This window comes from Zeugodacus cucurbitae, chromosome 3 (assembly GCF_028554725.1).
Source record: "Zeugodacus cucurbitae isolate PBARC_wt_2022May chromosome 3, idZeuCucr1.2, whole genome shotgun sequence".
Lineage (NCBI taxonomy): Eukaryota > Metazoa > Arthropoda > Insecta > Diptera > Tephritidae > Zeugodacus > Zeugodacus cucurbitae.
Genome location: NC_071668.1, coordinates 68,108,817 through 68,129,723, shown reverse-complemented (window position 1 = coordinate 68,129,723; position 20,907 = coordinate 68,108,817). Strand labels below are relative to the sequence as shown.

The 20,907-nt window shown below is 30.1% G+C and overlaps 1 protein-coding gene across 1 annotated transcript; it reads left to right on the top strand.

Moving 5' to 3' along the window:
* The first annotated feature begins 8,583 nt into the window (after positions 1 to 8,583).
* On the top strand, positions 8,584 to 20,484 carry LOC105214695 (sarcoplasmic calcium-binding protein, alpha chain). Its single transcript, XM_054226677.1, has 6 exons — positions 8,584 to 8,721; positions 12,251 to 12,344; positions 18,065 to 18,231; positions 18,317 to 18,397; positions 18,893 to 19,045; positions 19,652 to 20,484. The coding sequence occupies exons 2-6, from the start codon at positions 12,293 to 12,295 to the stop codon at positions 19,766 to 19,768; spliced, it is 570 nt and encodes a 189-aa protein (XP_054082652.1). The 5' UTR covers positions 8,584 to 8,721; positions 12,251 to 12,292; the 3' UTR covers positions 19,769 to 20,484.
* Positions 20,485 to 20,907: the final 423 nt, after the last annotated feature.

Here is a 20,907-nt window from a genome sequence, read left to right as displayed (position 1 = left end):
GTCGATCTTAATAGTTTACTTTACAATATATAAAGTAAGCACTAGTGAAGATATCGGTGCAGAATTTTGCACAAATACTACGTTTATAGTGTGGCAGCCCCATTCTAAAAATCGCCAAAATCAGACCATATGTTTTCAAGGCCCCATATATCGAACATGAGGACCTCGGTGCTTCTAACCTAATATTAGGGTTTCCAACTTTCAATGGATTTTATATAATATATATGACGAATATGTGGGTCAAATTGTGTATTATATAATATTAATTAAGTTAAATAAATAAATTGCGAGAGTATTAAATGTTCGGTTAAACCCGAACTTAGTCCTTCCTTACTTGTTTGTTTTTAATCGAATAGTCGATGACTGACGACTATCCGAATAGTGTAAACCGAATATTATTATTCGAATAATGTTATTATGCGAATAATTCGGTTAGTCGAATACCAAGAGCTCTACTACATTCACACCGATCTTTACAAGTTTATGCATGACACTTAAGGGGTTAGGGGTAGTCAGGATTTTCAAAAAATCATTTTTTTTTAATTTTCGTTAAGTGTAATATCTTGAAAATTTGAAGTTGATCCGATAATAACTTTTCGAGTTATTCAACAAATAACAAAGATCGCTCGGGCGCTCCAAAACGATCGTGTGAAACTTTAAATGCGTTTTTCTCAAAACTATGTTTTTTGAACTAGTGAGAGTTGTAACTCGAAAGCCGCTAGGCAGATTTTAATGATATTTATACAGCTTTTAGAATACATAATAAACTCAGGCCTGGTCGAAAGAGGAAGGATTTTCACACAACCAATTTTTAAGACCAATAACTGTTTGTTAATTTTTGAAAAAAAGCTTCGATCAGGCCCAGGATTATCTATTTATAATTTTTTTTATCCGATTGATTTTAGATGAATCTCCAAGGACTTGATTGTCACCGCAAGGACCTTTTTTTGAAACTGGGTCAACACAGACAGCTATAACTTTGGAAATTATATTTTTTGTTTTCAAATTTTCGTCACTTTAAGTCAAAACATTGTATAATAATGCCATATTATTACTTTTGTAAAATAACATGATTTAATAGCAAAAAAAAAATACTGAAAATTCTCATTTTTTCGTGGCTCTGACTACCCCTAACTCCCTATTTTTCATAACAATCGTTAAAATTCTCGCAATTTTTAAAGAAACTAGGAACCTGAAATAAGATACTCCGAGTCTAATCTTTGCAAAATTTTCAAATTCTCAGACGGATAATCCGTTGTTTATGCAAATTTCAACTTCACAGTTTTCTAAAATAAAAAATCATAAAAATGTTATACATCGAGAAAAAATTCAACGATAATTTTAAAAAATTCGATTTGCAGCAACTAGAAGTGGTGGAGGCTCTAAAGTGGAAATTTGCATAAGGTTTCGTTGAAATAATTGATTGATCTTCCAAAAGCACTGGGTACAAAATCAATATGTCAAGGAATATGACATATGATATATGATTATATACTGTTTTCGAACATTTTAAAAATAATTTTAAATTAAGGTGCAGTCACAACTGAGATAGCTATATTTTCTTCATTTGATTTACACAATTTCCAAAAAAAATATATATAGAACTAATGTCACCTAGCTCAACATTCTCAAGTTTATCATTCTCAAAATCGAGAGTCTCAAAATAAAATCGAAAAAACATAATCTATACTACTATTACAAAGAGGAAAGATTTGTATGTATGTTTGTAATAAATAAACTCAAAAACTACTGTGTCGATTTCAAAAATTCTTTCATTTCACCATTGGAAAGCTACATTCACCACGAGTAACATATATTTATATTTATTGCTATATATTTATTGCTAGAATCTCAACTTTCTGGAAATATTTCCCAGATGAGGGTATCAAAAAGACACCGTGATGGAGAATCTTAATCGTCTTGCAAGTCATTCTCTTCGCATCGCAATCGCGTGCCAGAAAGTCGAGTAATGAGCGCTCACAGCTGCTTGCTGAACAGAATTTCAAAACTTCCCAGGTACGCGCTTGAGAGTCGAGTACGGAGCGTATGCAGCGGCTTTAAGAACAAAATATTAGAAATATACAAGCTTGCACCAGGGAGTCGAACTCTGAGCGTTCCCAACGTCTTCATAATCAGAGAGAAAGACAACGGACTCCAAAGCCTAGACGCCGTAATCAAGTTTTAGCTCATCACGAATAAAATATAATTTCATGTTCGAATTTTCCTCATTTTACTTTTTATACTCTCGCAACAAAAGTTGGTAAGAGAGTATTATAGTTTTGTTCACATAACGGTTGTTTGTAAGTCATAAAACTAAACGAGTTAGATATAGGGTTATATATACCAAAATGATCAGGATGACGAGGGGAGTTTAAACTTGGAACACGTATTCCTTGGCACCCTGAGGAGGTTGCTTTCGAAAATTGGCAAAATCGGACCTATATATAAAATCGAAAAACCTATAAAGTGTCATAACTAAGCCATAAATAAAATTATAAAATTTGGAATAAAGGATCGCACTAGGAAGGGGCATATTTGGATGTAATTTTTTTGGAAGTGGGCGTGATCCCGCCCCAAATCGGTTATTTGTATATATCTCGCAAACCAATAAAGCTATATAAACCAAACGTTCTGCAGTCGGTTCTCCTACGTACCCCACCACACACCATGAAAATAGTTGAAATCTGATAATAACCACGCCCACCTTCCATACAAAGGTTAGGTTGACAATTACTAAATGTGGGTTAACTCACTAACGAAAAACGTCAGAAACACTAAATTTCACAGAAATAATAGCAGAAGGAAGCTGCACTCAGATTTTTTTACAAAATGGAAAATCGGCGTGGCATCGCCCACTTATTGGTCAAAAACCATATCTCAGGAACTACTCGACAGATTTCAATGAAATTCGGTATATAATATTTTATTGACACCCTAATGACACGTGTGGAAAATGCATGAAATCGGTTCACAACCACGACCACTTTCAAAAAATAACTCAATTTTGAAGTCCATCTGATTCCTTTACTATATAAGATATACATAAGGAACCAATGAAGATAGCAAAATAAAACTTTACACAAATACTGTATATGACTGTGGCATCACTTGTGAAAAAATTGTCGAAATCGGACTATAACTTTTCAATGCCCCGGATATCGAATATGAAGAACTCAGTGCCCCATGGTAACTTTTCACCGAAAATTTCGGTAAATCTCTCAGGTATCAGTGTGTTTTCTTAATAAATATATAGCAATAAATTGCGAGAGTATAAAATGTTCGCTTGCACCCGAACTTAGCCTTTCCTTACTTGTTTTAAATGAACCCACGCAAGAAACGACAAAGTACATACATATGTGTGGGAGAGTGTGTAACAACTTATAACTTTTGTAATCTTTGTTTAAACCCGTGCGAAGCCGGAGCTGATATTTTAAAATATTTAAACGCAAAAGATAACCCTGCCATCTTTACTTTAATAGAATTATTTAATGTAAAATTGGTCTTTTCGGGGTTTTCGATCTTTTATTTATAAAAGAATTATATATATTATATATTTCTAGTGCGCAAACTTCAACTGAATAGTTTTCAACATTTCTTTGCAAAAATAGTTTCTCTTAGTGGGCTTTAGAAACAATGATTTGCTGCTGAAACGTCAAAGCATCGAAATATTGTATAATTTTTTGTTGACCACAACCTGAGGCGCTATCCTTAAAGACTTTTAAGTGAATTATTTCATTTTATAGTTACAACACATCGAAAGCTCATATTTTAAATTCCAATTTATGTTGGTACCAATAAGTTATACTGAAACCTATAAGTTATACCCCATTTTTTCCAACATCAATCGCAACGTATGCTTTATTTTATGAATTGGATTTATGACAAAGAACTTAAGATTTATACACTTTTTGCTTATAAATTTTGATAAACTTTTCCGACTTTAATTTATATTTAATGGTTTTTAAATGGACTAAGTAAAAATAATTCACACAACAACATACATACATACACGTAAATGGACTTTTCTTCATATATTTGGTGTAGTATATGTATGTATATGTTCTGTACTGAATTTCTTGGAATATATAGTTTAGAGTAAATACATTTTCAATTTGATTACACTATAAGAGCCACTTATCAGGTGCGCATCCCGTTCATACACACACACACATGTATATTTTTATACGCAATGAAGTCTGCGCTGTTTATTTTGGCAGCAAGCACTGATCAAAGGAAAACGTCTGTATATATTTACACTTTATAAGTACCGATGCACGCATAATTGTAGGTGTATACAAATAGTTGCGACGGCACCTGGCCTAGGTCCGGCTTTTGTGCTTTCTCTACATGAAGCATAAACTACATACAAGTATGGGCATATATATATAGTATATATGTACATAAGTAATTATATACAAATCGGTGACCATGCATGTATCGAATTGTTTTTTAAGTGTGGGCAGATATGCCGAAAATTATGGTCGAATGAGTTTGCCAGCTCGCCATTGGTCCAACAATGGAATTTCATACCTATAAGTATTTTCGTGTCAGCCTCGGTGGCACAGGAAGCGCACATGCTTCGTGCTGACCTTCAACATTCTTGAGGAAAATCCCAAATATATGGAGAAATAAGTTTTATTGTGCTAGAATCGGCGATACATAAACAAGTACGGTGCTGCTTTGCAGACGAAGAAGAGACCTGCAGCAATACGACAGTGACAGTATACTACTTGATGTCATCTGAACAACATCCTCAGAAAGTTGTTCATGATTAAAGTTCATAGCGAACTATTCTTCAAGCTAGTAGTTCAGAAAATTGCTTGAAACAAACCCAAATCTTAACTAATCTTCTTAAAATACCCTTATTGGGCTATAACTTTTGTATCTTCCGCCCTCTGAAAGATGTTTTAGAAGTCCCAAAAGAAATTCCTGAAATAAAATTTTAATTTTTCTGTAAATGATGCCCTTAATATTTAAATTTTTATTTATAATTATAGACTATAGGCATTATAGACATACGATTTTCAATGCCGAATTGGTCTTTTACGGGTGTGTTCAAAATAACAGAAATTTTTAGTTTTTGAAAAAAAAGTTTATTCATTCGACTACATTAACATTGTCGCCTTCAAAATAGATATTATGCAGTAATGTCAGTGTTTCTTCCAATCATTGAAACACTTCTTAAACTCGATTTTTGGAATAGCTTTTAGCTCGCTCAGCGATTTCTTCTAAGCTTATAAAACAACGGCCCCTTAAGGTTCTCTTTATTTTTGGGAAATAGAAAAAAGTCACACGAAGTCATGTCTGACGAATATAGAGACTGGATCATCATAGTATTGTTTTGGGGCAAAAATTCACAAGAAAGTATGAGCTTATAACAAACGAAAATCAAAAAGCTCATAAAAACACGTCTAACATTAGCGACTGATTTCGTACTTTAGAGGCATTTTCATATATCAATATATATAAATAATTGACGATTGGACTTTTGCACAATTTGAAATTTTAAAATTCCCGTTATTTTTTGAACACATATAGTCTATAGTTTTTTTGTTATTCCCACTTAAATCTCAATATCTTGGCTCTGCTTTTAGATGCCAATGATGACACTCTCTTCTGATCCAAACAGGGTTAGGTCGCTGAAAAATATTCTACGAGCATATAAAATAAGGATCAATTACGGTCTCGTAAAATCAAGAAATAAAAGTGCCCCTCTATTTATTATAATACTTAAAACAGCACGAGGAAGTTGTTATCTATGTGTTTCCTTTAACAAGATTCAAATGAGTCTTTGAGGCACGATTCAAAGCGTTGTGAGCGTCTAGTGGACGCTTTCAGCTCTCGCGTTGTTATTTGTATTTATGTAATTCTGAATTAATTTGGATGGCAACAAAAAGCTAATATTAAAATATGCCGTTAACAATAGCCACACTCAGCACTAAATGGATACAAAAAAAAACAAAATTTTCAGGTTAGAAAACTATTGGTAGGGCCCTCATTCAACTCCAGTGAGTTAAGTTAGCCTTCTATGCGGTTGCTAATTATGGAATTTCACAGCCTTCGACATCCAAAAGCTGCAAGTTTTCACAAACCGATGCTTTTGCAACATTTGCCGCATGTTAGGGATGTCACCGTCTCTAATAAGGGCATATGGTAAATCAAAAAATCGAATTTCAAAAGAAAACGAGGCTGGCTTGGAGATTCAGACACAATTACCCGGAACACTAAAGTATGGAATCCACAAGGCAGCAGAAAGAAAGCCGACCCGACAAAAAAGTTGATGTCAAATCAAGAGGCTCGAAATAAATGGAGAAATCTCATTGTAGCCCTTTACTCGACTGAGACGCCATGGAATACAATATTTAATATATAATGAATTCAAAGCGATGTTTTCAACTACAACTTCGACGAGAGTAGCTTTTACAAATCAGGAATTACTCAGAGGTATAATATTGCCTTTCGAGGGTTAACATTTACTTGAGATTAGAGTAACATTGTTCACAACTTAAGATTTTACTAAGCTAATCCTTTAACGATACCATCACTCCCTCGTAGCCTCTTCTTAACATATGTTGAAGTTATGAACCAAGAGGAGGTTTTGAAGTTATTGAATGCCCCTACAGTTACCTTAAGGAACAGGTAAGAGAAGAACAGTCTTTCATTGCCTTCAAACTGATGTCTGTTGGCTACCCAGAGGATATTTGGTCTAAAACCGGAAGTCGTGAGCTGCTTGAGTCATATGCAAAAGAATCGTTCCTGGCCACTCCCAAGTGAATGGCAATCAGAAACTTTCCTCACTTGCATGAACTTCTACATATGACCCCATACCGCCGTATGTTCTGCTTTTTCCAGACTTGAAAAGGACGCGAAGCGTATGGGTCTGGTGGTGAATGAGGACAAGGCGAAATATCTCCTGTCGTCAAACAAACAGTCAGCACATTCGCGTCTTGGCTTCCACGTCACTGTTAACAGTCATAATTTTGAAGTTGTAGATCATTTCGTTTATCTGGGAACCAGCATTAATATCACCAACAATGTCAGCATCGAAATCCAACGCAGAATCACTCTTGCCAACTTGGACTGAGTAGGCAATTGAAAAGTAAAGTCCTCTCTCGACGAACCAAAATCAAACTCTATAAATCGCTCATTATTCCCGTCCTGATGTATGGCGCGTGGACGATGACAACATCCGATGAGACGACTCTTGGGGTTTTCGAGAGAAAGGTTTTGCGCAAGATTTTTGGTTCTCTAAACATTGGCAACGGCGAATACCGCAGAAGATGGAATGATGAGCTGTACGATTTATACGACGACATTGACATAGTTCAGCGAATAAAAAGACAGCGGCTACGCTGGCTAGGTCATGTTGTACGGATGGAAGAAAACACTCCAGCACTGAAAGTGTTCGATGCAGCACCCGCGGAAGAGGACGACCTCCACTCCGATGGAAGGATCAAGTGGAAAGTGACCTGGCTTCACTTGGTGTTTCCAGTTGGCGCCAAAAAGCAAAAAAGGAGAAACGAGTGGCGCGTTCTGGTGGATTCGGCTATAATCGCTTAAAGCGGTCCCCACGCCAAATATATACATATATATATATATATATAAGAGAAGTACAGAAATGTCTTGCATTTTTTATTAACACAAAAATATTTAAAAAGTATACTTAAGCAGAAAAACCGTAAACAAATTTTCGAAATACCATATTAATAGGAAATTAGCAAATTACCGACACTTATCATTTCCGTTTCCGTTTCTGTATGAGCAAATACAAATTCGAGCGTTTATGACACACTCTCGTACTTTGTATGTATAAATATATTAATTTTTGTGTGTGCGTGTGTGTACAAATAGCGCGCGTGGTGGCATCTGAAAGTTATTGAGCGCGTAATATGCTCATAAATATGAAAATGCAACATTTTTGGCAGGTGGTTTTAAAAAATGCCGATTTTATGATATTTTGCTGAAATTACAAACATACATACATACATACATATAGTGTGCTGTGAATGCAGGTGTGTGTATGTATGTATGTAAATGTTGTCGTATAAGCATTTTTAAGTAAAAACAAACAAACAACGCTGTGCTGCTCGTTGGTTAACAGAAGGCTAAATAAAATATCCCAAATGTTAAAATGCAACAACATACAGATGACACACATACACACATATATACATAAACGCAAGCGATTGCACGTGTGCTGGCTGGTTGCAAATGTTACAAAAAGTCTATGCAACATGCAACTGGCAACCTCTGTAACTGTAAATCTCGCGATTTGTTTATTTATTTTGTTTTTGTATTTGCTTGGCGAAAATTTATTCGTTCGGACGGACACTTTTGGCCGGCTGAGCAAAAGCGCAACAAATGGGCAACTAACCACACACCAGATGATGATGATGACGACCCTGAATCGGTGATTCTGGCCACATTTGCGTGCACGAAAGCGGTTCACACACACACACACACACACACACGCATGCATAATGTATGTAAATGTAACAATTGGCTAAAATACTACAACAACAACAATCAGCAATCGTTCAAATGTTTACAAACATTTTTGTGAATTTGTTGTTTCTATGAATTCGCGCATCAGCAAAGTGTTTTACTGTAAATGTTGTACGAAAATGTGGCAAGTGAAAATTTTGTATTGTTTGGCGGTGCTTTGAAGCTCACTTGTTAGTCACAATACATTCAGTCGATCAGAAGCGAAACGGCACTCAGGTAGAGCGCGAGAAAAAAAGACACATTACTAATAGATATAGTGAATTAATTTGAAATTAAAGAAGTTGCAAGAATTACTTTGTATTTGACACGAAGCAAAGAAATAGTTACTAAATGAAAATAAAATATCAATAAAAAAATATAATATAAAATAGTAAAATTAAGTTAATAGCTGGTTGGAGAATTGAATTAAATAGAAATATAAATAAAATAAATAGCAAAAAATGCAGTTAATAATTTAAATTTTATTAAACTATATAAAAATAATTATAAATATAAATTATTATAAATAAAATAAATTAAATATAAATAAAGTACATATTAAAAAGAATACCTGGAATTTGAATTAAAAAATAGGTTATATATAATATAACAAATACAAAAGTAGTAACAAGGAATTTTGAATAAAAAATAAAATATAAAAATACTTAAAAAATGCATATAATGTATTAAAAAAATAGGACAAGACACTTATTGCAGTGAAAAATTGGAGAACCTTTAATAATAAAAAAATATTTAAATAAAAAAAAATAATAATTGTAAACAATATTTATATACATAAATAAAAATAATAATTTAAAATGTAAATAAAATAAATTCAAATGTAAATAGGACAAGACACTTATTGCTGTAAAAAATTGGAGAACCTTTAAAAAATATTTAAATAAAAAAATAATAATTATAAATAATATTTATATACATAAATAAAAATAATAATTTAAAAAGTAAATTTTATAAAAGCAAAATTTATTAAAAATAAAATAAATTTTTAATTATACGAATTTTTAAAATTAATTTTTTTTTTTAATTTCAATATATTAATAATCTATTTAAACATAAAAAACATTTACTAAATTTCTTTAAAATACAAAGGAAGTGCATAATTAAATAAAAAAAAATATATATAAATAAAAAATATAAAAATTAAAAAAAAAATAAACTAAATTAAATATAATATAAAAAAATATAAAAATTGAAAAAAAAATAAATAAACTAAATTAAGTATAATATATCAATATATTAATAAACTATTTAATTATAAGAAAACAATTACTAAATTTCATTCAAATGCAAAGGAAGTGAATAATTAAATTGGAAAAAAAAATTATAAATAAAAAAAATTATAAAAATTAACAAAAAAAATAAAACTAAATTAAATAAAATAATAAAAATTTTACAATAATTGATAAAGTGAAAAAAAAATTATCAAAAATTATAAAACATATTTATTTTATAGCTTTCTATAATCAGTAAAATGTAATTTGAACCTAAATATAAGAAATTAAATAAATAAGTATCAGTAATAAAACAACAAATTAAATAAAACAAACGAACTTAATAAAGAATGGCTCATTTAGAAATTTTAATTAAATTTAAATGAAATGAAAAAATTAAAATAAATTTAAAAATTAATATAAAGAAAAGATTTAAATGATATTAAAAAAAACACAAATAAATACTTAAATTAATAAATAATTAAAAAAATAAATAAACTTAAAAAAGAAATAAATTAAATAAATATCAGTAATACAACAAAAAATTAAATGAAACAAACCAATTTAATAATGAATGGCTTATTTAGAAATTTTAATTAAAAATAAATGACATGAAAAAATTTTAAAATAAATTTAAAAATTAATTTATGTATATTAAAAAATAGTTTTAAATAATAGTAAAAAAAAAACAAATAAATACTTAAATTAATAAATAATTGAAAAGAAATAAATTTTAAACTTAAAAAAGAAATCAAATAAATAAATATCAATAAAAAAATAAGTAAAGCAAACGAACTTAATAATGAATGACTTATTTAAAAATTTTAATTAAAAATAAATGACATGAAAAAATTTTAAAATAAATTTAAAAATTAATTTATATTAAGAAATAGTTTTAAATAATAGTAAAAAAAAACAAATAAATACTTAAATTAGTAAATAATTTAAAAGAAATAAATTTTTTACTTAAAAAAGTATTTTATTTCTATCAAGTAAAAAGTATTTTATAAATATCAGTAATACAACAAAAAATTAAATGAAACAAACGAATTTAATAATGAATGGCTTATTTAGAAATTTTAATTAAAAATAATTGACATGAAAAAATTTAAAAATTAAAATAAAAAAATTAGTTTTAAAATATAGTCAAAAAAATAAATAAATACTTAAATTAATAAATAATTAAAAATAAATAAATTTTAAACTTATTGGAAAATGTTGATGATTCAAATTTGGTTTTGAACTAAATTAATAAAATATATTAAATAAAATATATTAAATCCTTAAAAATAAAATATTTTAATTTAAAATAAAATAACTTATTGATTATAATTAAACATGTTCAAAATATTCTTACGAAAAAAATTAAATATTTCGAATCGTGATAGTAAAGAAAAAAACTGAAAAGTTAATAAAAATAATTAATTAAAAAAATATATTATATTATAATTATAATTAAAAAATATATTATATTATAATTATATATATTTTTTAATATGACTGATAATTAAATTATTTCATTTAATTTGAAATGCATTTGCATTTTAAAATATTCATAATTTGAAACAAAATAATTAAATATACATTTAAATTGAATTAATTAATTAACCTAAATTGTATGGATAGGATACGGACTTAGGATATGGATAGGATGGGTCTAATGATGTCCTAGGAGCGACCGTTTGCGGTCGGGCTCTTTTCGTCTCCCTTTTCAACCATATAATAATAACAATTGAAAATTGATTTTTAATAATACGAAATTATCAAACTAATTTTTATTATTGAAATGGAAATGTATCAAATAAATAAAAAAGAAAAAAATTAAACATAATAACAATACTTAAAGAATAAAAATTTAAGAATAAAATAATTTAAAAAATATTTTTATTAGATATTTTTTTTAATTTTTATTTTATTTTTCAAATTTCCAAATACTGTTAAATAAAACATAATATACATAAAATAAATTTATATAAATATATATACTATAAATCAAATATATTTTATAAATTAAAAAAATCAACTAATCGTAAACAATAATATTTTATAATAATAATTTAATAATGTATTGAAAAGAAAAACATTAAATTATACAATAAAAGTTAATAAAATTAAAAATATTAAAAAAAAATACTTGCACAATTATAAATTTAATATCTTTGATGAAAAATTATGTACTATTATTTTTTTATATGAAACATGATATACCTAAAATAAATTTATTTATTAGTCAATTTAAAAAAAAAAATCAACTTAAAATAATAAATTTTATAATAATAATTTAATATTATAATATAAAAAATTAAACTAGAATAATAAAATGTTAGACAATTAAAAATAAAAAAAAACACTTGCGCAATAATAAATTTAATATTTTTGAGTGTCATGCATGCAAAATAAGTTATAAAAATAAAAACATTAGCAAACAATTAAAAACAAAATACAAAAAAAATATTTTTTTAGTGTCACAACTTTTAAGTGTTAAATAAATTACAAAATCATATTTTTTTCCATTCTATTATAAACCATTCTAGATTGTGTGTGATATAAAAAACCACCGACAAAAAACCAAAAAAATGTCATACTCCTGGGATAACCGTGTAGACTTTGTTGTACGGTATATGTATGGTAAGTGTACAAAAGCAATAAATTAAAAACAAATATAGTTGAATAAACTAATGCGAATGAAGTTGAGTTGATTATATAGCGCAAAGTAAATTTATATGCATTTTAGACACTTCACTGCAAATCGTTTAATACCTGTGTATACATACATACATACATGTATACGAGTATGTAGTCTGCACACATCTGCGCTACATCATAATCTTTCATTACCAGCAACTATTTACTATAGTATAATTAAGTATGCACATATGTTCAGCAACAAAAAAAAACAAAATTCAAACTTAATACAAAAAAAAAAAAACAAAAAACAAATTCGAATAGTTTTAGCAACACCTGTAACAATGCACAATTTACATTCGAGCGAATTGGCGAAAATTTATGTGGTGATATAAATATTGTTTTGAAATTAATGTGTTTCGTTAATGTAAGCAATTTTCGCTAAAATTTCAACAAAATTTTATATATCAATACGCATATGCTGCCTGTGCCACCTACACTCCTTACTGGGCGAAATACACATACACACACACACACATGTACTCGCATGTTTGTTTGTTTGTAAGTGGTTCTACGAGGAAGTAGTAAATAAGTAGTTTATAACTTTTCAGTGAAATTTAGTGAACCGCGCCAATGCTTATTCTGTGATTTCACACGTTTATTTCCCTAATTTTGTTACTAACGCAAACATATAATAACAACAAATAAACAAGAAAATTCAAATATTTTAGTTAAAACTCTGCATACCTGAGCTGTAAAAAATCACATTTTTTTGGCTTGGCTTGGCTTTTTTAGGTATAAATTTGAATCGAGGTATTGCAGCACGAAAGACAATGTGTGTTAAATGTATTTGTTGCCGATGAACCGACGAGAGGAAATAAAAGTTTTTTATTTTGAAGAACATTCCACCGATTTCATAGTTCTTCGTCTTCTTGACTGGCGTAGACACCGCTTACGCGGTTATAGCCGAGTCCACAACAGCGCGCCACGCATCTCTCCTTTTGGCAGTTTGGCGCCAATTGGTAATACCAAGTGAAGACAAGTCCTTCTCCATCTGGTCCTTCCATCGGAGTGGAGGTCTCCCTATTCCTAGGCTGCCACTAGCGGGTACTGCATCGAAAACTACTTCATAGTCCTTGGTCAAATTGAAATCCGGTTGCGTTCCGATTACGTTGAAATAACTGTTTTGAGAACGAACTTGGATAGAATCTGATATAGGTCTTGCCACTAGAATCCAGCCATCCAGCAATAAAGTTGATATCCATTCACTCTAACTACCCTAATTAATGCTGTCATCATCAGCCGACGGCAACTGAAATATTACAGTAAAAAAGTTTCTTTCAGTTTTCTGTTTGGCTTGCCGAAAAATCTGGTAATTGTCACTGAATGCCTCAAGTGGGCTTTTTTGTCCGAAATATACTAAAACCATTTACAAGACTCCCAAAATACGATCGATATCATAATATAGTTCTCTATTTTAACAACAGATTCACCGAATGAGAGTAATGATCTAGAGTTTGTAGCTACAATAGTACATACAACATCTAAATAGTACCTGAAAATACTATTAGGTTAGGTTAGGTTACGTCCACGACTGCAGAGAATCTCACTTAGACAGCTTCGATTGTCCTTTGATGCACACAAATACTTCCAAGGGATCAGGGTCCAGGCCCTAATGATGGGAAATGATTCGACAAAGTGCTTGGATTCTATTACAAAGTTCTTAAGTCGGGTAATGTCGATTACGTCAAGGTGTAGTTCTCCACGAGTGCAGAGAATCTCACTTAGACAGCTTCGATTGTCCTTTGATGGACACAAATACTCCCAACGGATTGTCCAGGCCCTAATGATGGGAAATGATTCGACAAAGTGCTTGGACTCTATTACAAAGTTCTTAAGTCGGGTAATGTCGATTGCAGTCACTGCGCGGGGTTCGTCGAAAGTGTGCCTACCGCGGTGTTTAAACCTTAGTCTGGCGAATGCTGTAAATTGGAAGAGGAAGTACTTGGATGAATCCACCTCGCTTTACTCCAAGCAACATTGGCAACTTGCGTCGGGTTTAAAATCATCTTAACATTTATTCAAATAACAAAATTTTTGGGTTAGATTGGACAATTCGAAGAGATTAATTGATCACTTACTTCGTCCCAACCCGATGTCTGATTGGTATAAAACAGTTCGATTGCATACTACTTTTTATTGGAATTTTAAATTGGAGTTGATCGTTCTATTTAAGACGTTAGGCCACTTTAGAGTCTTTTAAAGAGATATAACTTTGACAAAAAAAAGGTATCGAATTTGTTTCTTTCATGCTTTTATAGATATTTGTTGCCCTACTTGGATATGTAAAAATAATATAAGCTGTTCACTAGGACTTTTGGTATATTGTGTGCTTCAATGAAACCTACAACGATTCCATTGGACTCAGTACTCTGAAAAAAGACAGTAAGGCTGTGGTTGAGCTCCTGCGGGAGTTTCCGCTTTCATGTCACAGAAGCGGCAGCTGTTTGACGAGACTAAGCACACACATATAAGTGCTTCTTGAGCTTACACTGTCCAGTATAGACATTCTAAACCATTTGATATTCGATCTTCCCAGTAATCTTTTCGACTAACGCAATCCGCGTACCCGCATCCAGTGTATTTTTCATTCCGATTTCTTTTCTACTCTCCTCCTTAGCTCCTTTTCTAACTCGAATCACCATAATCTTCAAAAAAGTTCGAGTTATAGAAATTTTTATTAAAACCTACATTTGTCAAAAAGCTGTAAAATAAAAATTTATACCAAGTTTTAGCAAATTTCTTCGCAAAAAGTTTTATTTAAATACATTAATGTTGCAGTTTGCTATTTTTCAGCTCTTGACGTCCGTATTCAATGCCTTTGTTAAATGATTTATTGAATCCATTAGAGTAATATCATATTTTTTGTTTTCCTCTATTTGATATAGAGGGACTCTTTTAAAATTGTGCTTCGATAGTCAAATTTTAAATTTTGTATTACACCCTGGTCGAAAATTTCGATTTATGGAAAGAAATTTGTATGAAATTTGACTTCTATTGCCAATTCAAGAGTTCGAGTTATGGAGAACTTCGAGTTGAGGAAGTTGGTGTTATGGAAGGAAATGTGTATGAAATTTGATTTCTAAACGCTATTACCAATTCAAAAATTCGAGTTATGGAGATTTTCGAGTTATAGAAGTTCGAGATATGGAAGTTCCACTGTAACTTCCAACGATACCCATTTTCTTTAAATCTATCGAGGTGTCACTGAAATTTCTCACACAGCTTGCAACTGTGATAAAATCAATCCTAGCATTCATAATAAATACACGGTTTTCATCGCGTTCGATTCGCCATTTATCTGCTCGCTAAGTTTATGCGACTCCGTCCGTCTGTCCGTGCAAGCTGTAACTTGAGTAAAAATTGAGATGTCTTAATGAAACTTGGAACACATGTTTCTTGGGACCGTGAGAGGGCTTTCGAAAATGGGCAAAATCAAACCATTGCCACGCCCACAAAATGGCGAAAACCAAAAACACATAAAGTATCATAACTACGCCATAAATAAAGTTATAACATTAATATTTGTAATAAATGATCGCAATAGGAAGGGGCATATTTGGATGTAATATTTTTGGGAAAGTGGGCCTGGCCCCGCCCCAAATCGGTTATTTGTGTATATCTCGCAAACCAATGAAGCTATGTAAACCAAACTTTCTGCAGTCGATTCTCTTACGTACCCTACCATACCACCATGAAAATAGTTGAAATCGGATAATAACCACGCCCACCTCCCATACAAAGATTAGGTTCAAAATTACTAAAAGTGAGTTAACTCACTAACGAAAAACGTCAGAAACACTAAATTTTACAGAAGAAATAGCAGAAGGAAGCTACACTCTGATTTTTTTACAAAATGGAATCTCAGGAACTACTAGACAGATTTCAATAAAATTCGGTATATAATATTTTCTTGACACCCTGATAACACGGATAAAAAATGGGCGAAGTCGGTTTATAACCACGACTACTATCCTGATAACTCAATTTTGAATTCCATCTTATTCCTTCAATTTATAATATATACGTAAGGAACCAATAAAGATAGCGGAATAAAACATTAGATAAATAATGTATATTATTTCTGGCTTCATTTGTGAAAAAATTGTCGAAAACGGACTATAGCTTTTCAAGGCCCCAGATAACGAACATATTCAACTCAGCGCCTAAGGGTAAATTTTAAACGAAAATATGGGTAATGTAATTCAGAGGAAATTGTTTTCTTCTAATAGTGTGTTCTGTTCCAAATATTATTAAAATCGGGTCATTACATCTCCTAGCTCCCATATACCTAATTATAGGTTTTTCAAAAATACGGTTTGCTTTATTCCGCATATATTGGTTAATATGTGAGATATCTTAGCAAAATTAAGTGAGCGTTTTGTCTTGGATAAAGTGCACCTTGCTGGTGAAAATGAATGAAATCGGTTCAGGAATTACCTCAGCCCTCATATACTATATATGACGATGATTTTCGTTATCTATTAAACTTTATGCCGAATTTATTGGTAAATTTGTGTGTTATGTAAATAAAATTTCTTCAATAAATTCCGAGAGTATAAAATGTTCGGTTACATCCGAACTTAGCCCTTCCTATATTATTTTTTTAATTACTTCTGAATCACCCCGTATAACAAGAACAAATTTATTTTTATCTTTAACTGCTACTTTTCATTCAGTCCATCAGTTTCAAGGCTTCCACCAAAATGTTGTTGTAAAAATTCATTCATAAACCATTATGTTTATAATATTCTCTGAGTACAATAATTAAAAAAAAAATATTAAAATATTAAAAATTAATAATCGTATTCACTAACCAAAAATATTAATTTTTCTTTCACTTTCAATAAGTGAAATATTTACTTTTCTATATATGTATTAAATATACATACATCCAAGTGTTTGTGTGTGTAAATATGTATTTAAAATTTGCAGAAATCCGCCAATTGTTTAAACGCACCCAGCAATTCGCATACAAACAAACCAAATTTTCCTATACACGCATACATAAGTATAGTATGCTAGTATGCGCGTGAGTGTGTGTGTGTGTGTGCGCGCGCACAAGTGCAAGAGTTCGGTTGACTAAGATTTTTTATGCACCGGGAAATTGATAAATACAACTTATGTTATACATTTAAAATTAATTTAATTAAAAGTAATAGAGCATATAAATTTCTGGGCGTGCAGTTGATTTTTTGTGTGCTTTTTGTTTGTGCTTGGTACGTTCTACAAATACATTTTGGCGGGCGAAAGCTTTTGTAGCACACAAACACACACGCACATATCTGCACTGAGAAATATACTTCGTTGGTTGTGTGCGTGCAATTAAAGTACCCAGATCTGCTGATAGTAACTGTACACGAATAGACAAGCCAAACGTTCAGCAATTTTCCTATTCACTGTGCAATAGCTTTAGTATTGCAAAAAAAGCTATTTTTAAATGCTGCCGATTTTTGTTTTGCTAGAAAGGACCTAAGCAAGTGCAGAAATATGCAGCATTTTGTTTGTGTGTGTGTGTGTGTGGTATTTGCTTTAGTAACTAGAAAATATTTTTTTTTAATATTTTTTCTGTGGCATATGTACAAATGCATTCATCAACTACGTAAAGCTTGAACGTCATAAATATAGTAATACTCACACCCACTTGCTGTAATTTCTTACAGATATCGACAACAATGGCTATCTGGATCAAAATGACTTCCAGTGCATGGCTGTGAGGGCATGCGTTGTGGAGGGCAAAGGCGACTGCAGTGCTGCGCGCATTGCAGAATATCAAAAACTCATGAAGAACTTGTGGGATGAAATCTCAGAAATTGCTGATGATGACAAAGTAAATAAACAACATAAATCTTGTATTTGTTTATATGTATGTATATAAATTAATTTTGATTATTATTTTTTTTTGTTTGCTTTAGGACGGTAAAATTTCCAATACGGAATTCAAAGAAGCCGTACGAAAAACTTGCGTAGGCAAGAAATACGAAGAATTCCCCCAGGTAAGCAATTTTTTTTACTTTTACGTGGTTGTTGTTGTTGTAGAAGCATTTGTTGTTGTTGTAGAAGATTCATCAAAAAGTATTGGCGTTCGTTGCTAAGGTTACAGTTTTTAGTTGTCTCTAAAATCGTGTCTGTTCCGTTTATGTGGGTCCGAATATCTTGGAAACATATTGACATGGAATCAAAAATGTCCAAAAGCAGTTTTTGAGATTAAAAACATCGTAAAGTTGTTGTTTTCAGACCATAAATTGTTGTTTTAGGAGATTTATATTCCAAATTCGGGTTTTTAGACCATAAATTATTGTTTTAGGAGCTTTATATTCAAAATTCTGGGTATAAAATTAAAAAAAAAGCCATGGTTAAACAGACAGAAACAAAAACAAAAATATTTAAATTATGAATAAATTCGAAAACAGCTTAGTAAGATTATATTTTATTAGAAATATAATTTTAAATTGAAAAATAATTATTTTAATATTTTTTTTCTATTTCAGGCAATGAGGGCGTTTATTGAAGCCAATTTCAAAATTCTAGACATCAATAGTGACGGTATTGTGGGTATTGAGGAATACCGTTATAACTGCATTACCAGAATAGCTATCGATGATGTTGCACCAATCGATAAAGCATTCGACACGCTATTAAATGTAAGTAAAAAATTAAAAAAAAAATATATATTTTTTTTTTTATTAAATTAATCTTTAAATATTAAAATAATAAACAAAATAAAAAAATTATATTTAAAAAAATTAAATTAGAATTATTAAAAATTTAAATGGTTGCTTAAAAATACATAATATTAGACATTATGCATGAATCAGTTTCAATTATTTATATAAATATTAATTTATTTAAAAAATTATCAATTAAAAAAAATTAAATTAAAATTATTAAACATTTAAATATATAATGTTAGAAATTATGCATGAATCAGATTCAATTATTAATATAAAGATTAATTTATTAAAAAAGTTAACATTTTAAAAAAATTAAATTAGAATTATTTAACATTTAAATGGTTGCTTAAAAATATATAATATTAGACATTACTCATGAATCAGTTTCAATTATTAATATAAAGTTTAATTCATAAAAAAAATATATCAATTAAAAAAAATTAAATTAGAATAATTAAAAATTTCAATTTTTGCTCAAAAATACATATTTATAATAATATATAATAATGACTAACAATTTTCAATTATTAATTATATAAATATAATATTATTTCTTTCCATTGCCTATTAAAACAGGACGATGACAGGAAACGCGGTGGTCTGTCATTGGATCGTTACAAGGAACTGTATGCTCAATTTTTGGGCAACACTGCCGACAACCATCCAGCTGTCAACTTGTTCGGGCCTTTATAAATACAAAAAACAACAAAAACTAAAAAAACAAGCAAAATTTTTAACTAAATAAAATAAATATATATTTTTTTGATTGTCTTCGCTGTTGTTCAACTATTGTCATTTAAGTGTCATTCATAATCACTTTTTACATTATAACTAATTAATTAACTATGGCAAAAAAGTGAATTTACGTTATGTACCCACGCACACCGAAAAGTATGTAGAATCGTTATAAAAAAGAAAAAATACAATATACATATATACATAGATAATTGTTAATGGAAAGCAATGAAAAAAACAAAATCTACCTTTTTTTTTGCTCTCCCACACAATAAAAAAAACAATCTTGACATATGTCTCTCTCTCTTAATCTTAAACAAAAAAAAAAACATAATAATGAAATAAAATATTTAAGGACTTTCTATACAGAATATACATTTATGAAGTTATGAAAAAAACAAAGAATATTTAACACAAAGAAAGTATATAAATAAATATAAAATACATATATACACATATGTATCTGTATAATACATATATATAAATATTGTAACATTATTAGCACACAATTACTATATATTTTACGTAAAACTTATTAAATGTTTGTATCAATAACGGCACACACTTCGCAAGCAAGTGTAAGAAAAGAAACTATCAATTTTAAGTACACACTTTAACAAATTATGATGTTCCTTTATTTTATACAATAAAATATATAAATATCTTCGGATCAAGGCAAACGTGTTTTAGTGTTGTGAAAATTAGGGTGGAAACATTTAGTAATATAAAACTTAATAGCAGTTCAGTAAGCATTTGTGAACATGAATAACAGCAATTACATATATCAACCATAATGGAGCACTAGTAAAAAAAAAATTATCCAGAACAACTCCAATTGGGCTGCTACACCAAGTAAACGAGATTTTTCCTTAGCATACCGGTCCCTGTTTCCTGAATTCCCTAGTTATTTGCTAACAGAAGCTTTATGAACACTTTCTGAGAATAAGGCGAGATCAGTCAGAAAGGCAATCAGAAGAATAGACTTGCATTGAAGAAGTCTTATCTTGTCTTAACAGAAGCTTTACGAATACTTTCTGAGAATAAGGCGAGATCAGTCAGAAAGCCGACCAGAAGAATAAACAATTGGGGGGAAAAGT